Genomic DNA, 6,793 nt, shown 5'->3' on the forward strand with positions numbered 1-6,793 from the left:
CTCGTAAATATTTTAAGATATTAATTTCAGCAAAATCCTAACGAAATTAATCAAAGGCACGATGGTCAACCAAAACCAATAAAAAGGGTCTTAGCATAAAATGGTAGGTGAGAATGCTAAAAGGGATAAATAGAAAAATGAAGCGGCAAACAAACTAGATGTCTATTATTGATTCACAGATTTAGATGTTATTTTGGTGATTTGATTGAGCAAGCAAGTTCGTATGATGTTATTACACTTGTGTGCATGTTTTTGAGCAAGCAAGTTCGTATGATGTTATTACACTTGTGTGCATGTTTGCTTTGGAGCCCGAGGTAAGGTGAAGTTAAACAGTAAAATAAAACTATGAAATAATAAGTAACATAACTGGGGGAAAAAAGAACGTAACAATCGAATCACACCAAATGAGTATGTTACATAAAATGGGTCTTTTCGTTATTACATACCAACGAATTTAACAATACAATACAATTTTAGTAACAACTAAAATTAAATTTTAGTAACAATTTTATCAAATATGTACAGATTAACGAGAAATCATATATAATGTCTTCACCAACTAGTATACATGACATATTCACATGCTTGCTTACCAAACACTAGAAAATACGAGAGAAACTCGCTCATTTTCCCATAGGAAACATTATTTTGAAGATGTTTTTCTTCGTACCAAACACACCCTACATGGCTACATCCCTTCAGGAAATGGGATGGATTCACAGCAATGGTAATAGCCATTGTCACCATACACAAACCTTTGTGAAAGATGAGCTTCACGTAAAAGACACTCTCCCCATTCTTCCGAGCCATACTGACCAAAAATTGCTCGTGCATCAAAGGAATCAGCATTTCCTGATCTATTTTTGCTACCAATTAGAGAACAGTAAGTCAGTGGCAACCATAACAACAAAGAGAGTTATGCAACCGGTAGCATCATGCTAGAGACTTAAAGCCGACTAATAAACAAGACTATGCAATGAAAGAATTAAAAATGGCACCTTCTGCTGTGTCGCGCATTCATTATAGTGGCATGTAACTGTATTAGAAGGGGCAGAAAAGGCTTATCAGGAACTTTTCAAAACATGAAAATAGCCACACAAAAAAAAAAGAATATTAATTTTAGTAATTTTTATCACGACAATTTCATGGATAAGCTATACTAGCATTCTGGTATCAAATCTAAAAAGGAAAAAGGCCACCAGGAAAAAGGGACTGCCGGCCAAATTAACCAGAATACAGAATTAACACCTTGAAAGCTATACCTTTAACTTCCGGTTTGCATCTTTTTCAAGAACAAGACCAGCTTCAGTGAATGCATCAATCATGACCTCTAGAAAGGCTAAGGAATGACAAATGCAGGTAGTAAATTCCGTTAGAAATGACACATGCAGAGAAATTAAAATTAGTGGGTACAGTGAGGGAAGAAGATGCCAGAAATTGTGGATACGACAAGCACGTAAAAGTCGGGCTTCACCACCAATTACTTCCACAGGAGCATATACAACATAAGCTTTTGCCGGAGACCCTCTCATGCACTCCTGCAGAGTAAGAACAAATCTGAGTTCCGGCCAAGAAAAATTGAGACCTTGTGAAATCTCATTAGAAGCGACAGCCCAGAAACATCCAGCATCTAAAATCTATATGATATGTAGTCTCTCACTCTCACTCTCTCTGACACACACATACACAGACCAACAATTGAAGAAGCAAAAAGAAAAGGAGATTGGTGTCAGATGAAAAGGAAAATGAATTCTCTAGATACAATACAACATTGCTACCAGTGCCACAGTTGAAGGCTCTAATACACATTTACCAATTGTTTGGTTCGGAGTTAAAAAATTACAGAAGTCTATTTGCTAATTCACATTTCCACTCTCATGCGTTGTTTTTGTTTTTTTGTAATACTTTTAATTTTTAAGCATATAAACTCAAGGCAGGCCTGATCTATGTTTCTTCATCAATTCGCACTGTTTCGCTACAAAATATTAATTGTATTATCACTACTAATTCCTGTATCCTGTTTGGAGAGGTTTTATTTCTTGTTTTAGTGTTTCCCCAAGCCATTAACTTATTAGCCAATGAGAGAAAATCATCAAACCACAAGAAAATATTTCAAACTAGCAAACTGCTATAGCACAACAAATAGACATCAGAATCCATAAAATAAAATCTGAGTGGACCGTATGCATATCTGAGGTAAACACATACTGCAAGCCCGGCAATTACTCTCCAAAAAGGAAAAAGCCAAAGAAAAAGTCACTAGCGAAGTACAACTAAATTGATTAAGTTAACTCGTGTTATTTTACTTTGCACAACAAAATATTGAAATTTTGTGGTGCATTGCAAAATTACATCACATTCAACACATGTACAGTTATAAAAGGGAAAAAGGAACAAACACGTCAGGTGGCAACTTAAATTTATTCGAACCTTATAGTTGGACATTTCAAGCATCTCTAGTATGAGATCTATCATTTTGTTTTTGAAGTAAAAGATAAAGTGAAAGTTAAATTCAGACAATCTTTAATACTGAAAAAACAAAATATAGATGATCTTCATGCATATGAACCTAAACAATATAAAAACATTAGTTTCTGTAATACAATATGAAAATTTCCAATTTGACAGTTGCTAAAAGTTGTGAATACTGAAAGGTGACTTGCTCTTAGATGTCTTCCCTCAATGTTCATTCGAGAACTTTGAGCCGAGGAGTGATCCTTTCCTACTTTGCTCTTTTGGTGACTTGCACCAACAATCTTACGGTAGGTGGAGATTCCTCACCACGAGTCTATCCTTCCATTGTTTCCTTTCACTCCTCTCTTACTTTGTTCAATGAATCCTAGATCCTTTGCTGCATCAAGATAGCCATTAATAGTGAAGTGCATTTGCTACAGCAAGAAAACCATTAATCACCTTCTGCTCAATCTACAACATCTTTCCATGTTTCTACGTTATTGAACTCTACTTACATGAGATGGGATGAGTAGTGGAAGACGGTGTTTTGATCATTTTTCTTACGGAAAAGGGCCAAAACTACCACTATTACTTGGTAAATGGTCTAAAATTACCCTGCATCCACCTTTTGGTCCATAAATACACACGATGTTATTTCTAGGCTTAAAATTACCCCTCCCGCTAATGGCACAATAGGTGTGGCCCCATTTAATGCGTTGACAACATATTACTAGGCCACATGGCTATTTATTGTGGTCATTACATCCGGGTATAATATACCCGCCCCATTATTTGACCCGCCCCAATAATAGGTCATCCACTTCTTGTGCGTTAACCTATACCTTTTTATGCAGACGATTAGCAACAGATGATTCACCCAAAGATTGATTACAAGCAGATAAGCAAATACAAACTCCACGGATAAATTTCAAAGGAAAGGTTTATGATGCCAGTTAAATTGTCATAACTAAACCAGCTGTGTACAAAAAAAATTAGCTTCAATAAGGAGATGATATAACATTATAACTTACGCAGATAAGAATTAACATGTAATGGTTATCAACTATAGCAGCCTGAAGTGCATAATTGTATAACTTGGATAAATACTTACCAAACCCTTCAGTCTTATAGACACAGGTCGGCTCTCCAAAGCATCAAGTACTTTTGGTGAGACACTCTGGTTTATTTTGAGAAGTTAGACAGAGAAAAAGATATTACAAAGGGACAAAATAGCCATTCAAGTAGAAATGTTTACCCGCAAAACCTGAGCAGCTGCTTCAAAACGGTCCTTATTCCAAAGCTTCAGCATGAGCACAGTCAAGTGGAATGTTTTTGGATTAATAAAGATGGACTTCTCAATTCCCAACTCTGTTTGAGTGGAAAAACATTGGTGAATTTTGTCAGAGATTAAGAACTAGAAGCACTGAGTCCCCATGCTAGGTTGAAAGATAGGGATAGCTATTATAATAAACATAAAGAAATGAAGAGAGAACAATTTTCATCTTTTACAACAACATTAGTACATGAATCCTTGGCACGAATTATTAGTAGCACATCAGAACTAGTAGTAATCTTAATTCCTCCTCGACTTGGCTATTTGAAAGTCCTTATCCCCTAAGATGCTGACATGGCAAAGAGCTTAGGGGCGTGCAAGTGACGAGAAATTGAAGAATCAGCTAGAGGTGGGGTATTTTCCACCCGTTACTTGACAGTCATATACAACGGTTTATTTATTCCAATTGTTTAACTCCCCTAAGATGCTGACATGCAAAGAGCGTAGCAAGAGCATGTATGTCACTTCCTGGAGATGAGATCATCCAGGGGTTAAATGCTGTCAAATATCCAAGTGCATAGGGTAATTAATACTATGTGCAACTAATAACCCGTGCCAAGTTTACGAGGATTTTAGCTAACCTGTCCTTAAGAAAAGTAACACAGTACGTAGATCTTATACCTAATAGTTCTGAAGCCTTTGATTCTGAGGTAGGGGACTTAGACACTTCAGTAATTCCAAGAACTGAGTTCTGAAAGTTGATGAGTTTGTTTACCAGTTCAGGATATATGGCTAATGGAAGCGATACAAAGTGAGAGTAGTCCGGATTTTGGCTTTCAACTGCCTACAGGAAACAAAGAGGCACAAATAAGACTTGGAGGACTAACTCAACTTTAATCCTGAAAGTGTTCCTCGACAAAAAACAAAAGTTAAATAAAGTGGCCTTATTTAGACGTAATGCTATATTTTAAACAAATTACTGGCTAAAATATGGCTGTTTAGTCAAAATTTTATCCTTAATAGAATCAATGGAAGCAAAATAGACAGAGTAGCCTTAGTAAAGACTCTGTTTATTAATTACTTTGCAGCACTGAATGTTCAAGCAGAAATGAGATCAATTATAAGAGATATAAGAGCAATTCAGGCAGCGTAGGCATGAGATTATTCCTAACTTCAAAGCGGAGACCTATAAATCAGGATATGCGCTTTCAATAAATTAGGCGTCTGGGCATATTCTTCTGCTGCCGCAGATCCTACTTCCGGGTGCTTTTTCTACATAAAAAAGTACTACGAACTATAAAATCCAGATGAAAAGATGCAAAGAATTCACTCCAAAACCTATCCCCTCCTATGAACGCCGCAGCTCTTGTATTCTTATGAAAAGGGAACCCTAAGTATTTATCGACTACTCTTGGTTGGGTAGGATGGTCTAATTCCATTTACCGAAAAAGAAAATGCGCCTGAATGATCAACGAACATAATATATACCATTTTTTTCACAGGCTGCCGATCCATTTGGTGGATTGGACCTATAAAAGCAGAACAGTGAATATCAGAATCACAAATCCAATGTAAAATAAAACATTTAGGAGCCGTATTCAAAAGAATCCAAACATAAAATAGAAGCACGGTCTGGACCAAAAAACTTTCAAACGCCACGTATAAAGGGACTTCAGATCAAGTTGATTTAAAATTCTTGTACTTATGCAGACATAAAATAAAAACACAACCATGTAAGGGTATGAGTTAATACCAGAAGACTGAGAAGGACTAGAGCCTGAAGGTGCACCCCTAGAACGAACATTTGAGGCTCCTGATCTACTCGGTTCCACATCCCGTTGCAGCTGGTTTCCACAGCCGCCGCCACCACCATGTTGCTGAGGCTGCTGTGGCGGTGCCCGTATCCAAGCAGTACCACTGCCGCTACTAACATCTTGTTGTCGCTGCTTCGGTGGTGGTCGCGCCCAAGCAGTACCACCGCCACCACGGCTGACCCAAGCAGTACCACCACGACCCGGATTCTGACCAGCTGTATGGAGCTGACCCGTACCCTGCTGATTATAAGGATCCCCACGACCCTGATATTGACCCGGAGCAGATGCCCTTGGCTGGTTACCCCATTGCTGTGGAGGCTGAAATGGTGGCTGCTGATTGTATGAACTCATCTGGGGCCCACCCCTTCCGCCTCCTCGGCCTTGCTCCTGTTCGGAGCTACCACGACCACGGTTACCTCCACCGCCACCACGTCGGTAATTTCCACGGTCCATTTTCCAATTTCACTAAATAAAACAACTGTAACTTTTCAAAAAAAAATTTATATACTCCTTTTTAGTTGTCATATTTTGCTTCGAGAGTGAAAGTAAACTTTGATCAACATTTAAACTTTTTGTCATAAGAGAAATTATAATTTTTAGTATTTTTATTATAATTTTTAAGAATGTAATTTTAATTTTATCTCTAATTTAACTTTGAAAATTAATTAAATGAACTCTCCGAAAGTAAATATTACAACAATTTAAAACGAGAGAGAGAGAGAGTGAAATGAGGCAAAAGAAAAAGCTCATAATGATTTGCAATTGGGAGGATCTAGTTGTGTACTTGTGCAGAGTAAAAGACTAAATATGATATATAGAGTATACCTTAGTAGACTCCGGTATTTATTTCAATTTGACATCTCGCTTCCTGCCTCACTTGTTTTCATCTAAACAATCCTATTTGATAAAAAAATTATTGTCTTAAATCCCTTTGACCGTCAATCAAAAGTATGTGGTATTTATTTTGTTGAATCAGATAAAGTGTGTGGCTCCACGCTTTTAAAAGAGAGTGAATGCAATAATTTTGATTAAAAAATATTAAAATCAAAAGAAAACTATCAAAGAAAAGAAAAAGGAAATAATTTAAAATATTCTCCAACTCCTCCACACCTACATCTTCTTTCCCGAAGCTTCGCCCTTCCGACACCCCCCCCCCCAAACCCAGCTTTTTCTTTCCCTCCCCTCCTTCCTCTTGTCACGAACCCTCAACCCTCAAACCTAGCTCTGCAATGGTAAAGAAGAATAGATGAGT

General features: G+C 37.3%; 1 protein-coding gene across 6 annotated transcripts; it reads right to left on the bottom strand.

Annotated features, from left to right (window-relative positions):
* Positions 1 to 398: 398 nt before the first annotated feature.
* LOC107813118 (uncharacterized) lies at positions 399 to 6,502 on the bottom strand. Of its 6 annotated transcripts, none has more exons than XM_016638333.2 (10): positions 6,367 to 6,502; positions 5,481 to 6,006; positions 5,216 to 5,256; positions 4,409 to 4,571; positions 3,710 to 3,822; positions 3,566 to 3,631; positions 1,448 to 1,538; positions 1,263 to 1,330; positions 999 to 1,036; positions 399 to 866 (listed from the first exon to the last, which is right to left on the bottom strand). In XM_016638333.2, exons 2-10 carry the CDS (start codon positions 5,992 to 5,994, stop codon positions 689 to 691), a joined length of 1,272 nt encoding a protein of 423 aa, XP_016493819.1. In that variant the 5' UTR covers positions 5,995 to 6,006; positions 6,367 to 6,502; the 3' UTR covers positions 399 to 688. The 6 variants fall into 6 exon arrangements, with proteins under 6 accessions (XP_016493819.1, XP_016493816.1, XP_075090805.1 ...); XM_016638330.2 differs by having other exon boundaries at positions 5,171 to 5,256; XM_075234704.1 differs by lacking the exon at positions 6,367 to 6,502 and having other exon boundaries at positions 399 to 857; positions 5,481 to 6,357.
* Positions 6,503 to 6,793: the final 291 nt, after the last annotated feature.

Source organism: Nicotiana tabacum, chromosome 17 (genome assembly GCF_000715075.1).
Source record: "Nicotiana tabacum cultivar K326 chromosome 17, ASM71507v2, whole genome shotgun sequence".
Taxonomy (NCBI): Eukaryota; Viridiplantae; Streptophyta; class Magnoliopsida; order Solanales; family Solanaceae; genus Nicotiana; species Nicotiana tabacum.

What these genes read in the sequence shown, in the direction of transcription:
- LOC107813118 (XM_016638330.2), bottom strand. Translation starts at nt 5,994, where the DNA reads ATGGACCGTGGAAATTACCGACGTGGTGGCGGTGGAGGTAACCGTGGT. An exon ending in CAGGCGCATTTTCTTTTTCG is followed by an intron (nt 4,572 to 5,170) that starts GTAAATGGAATT and finishes TGTTTCCTGTAG; the next exon opens with GCAGTTGAAAGCCAAAATCC. An exon ending in CAGCTGCTCAGGTTTTGCGG is followed by an intron (nt 3,632 to 3,709) that starts GTAAACATTTCT and finishes AAAATAAACCAG; the next exon opens with AGTGTCTCACCAAAAGTACT.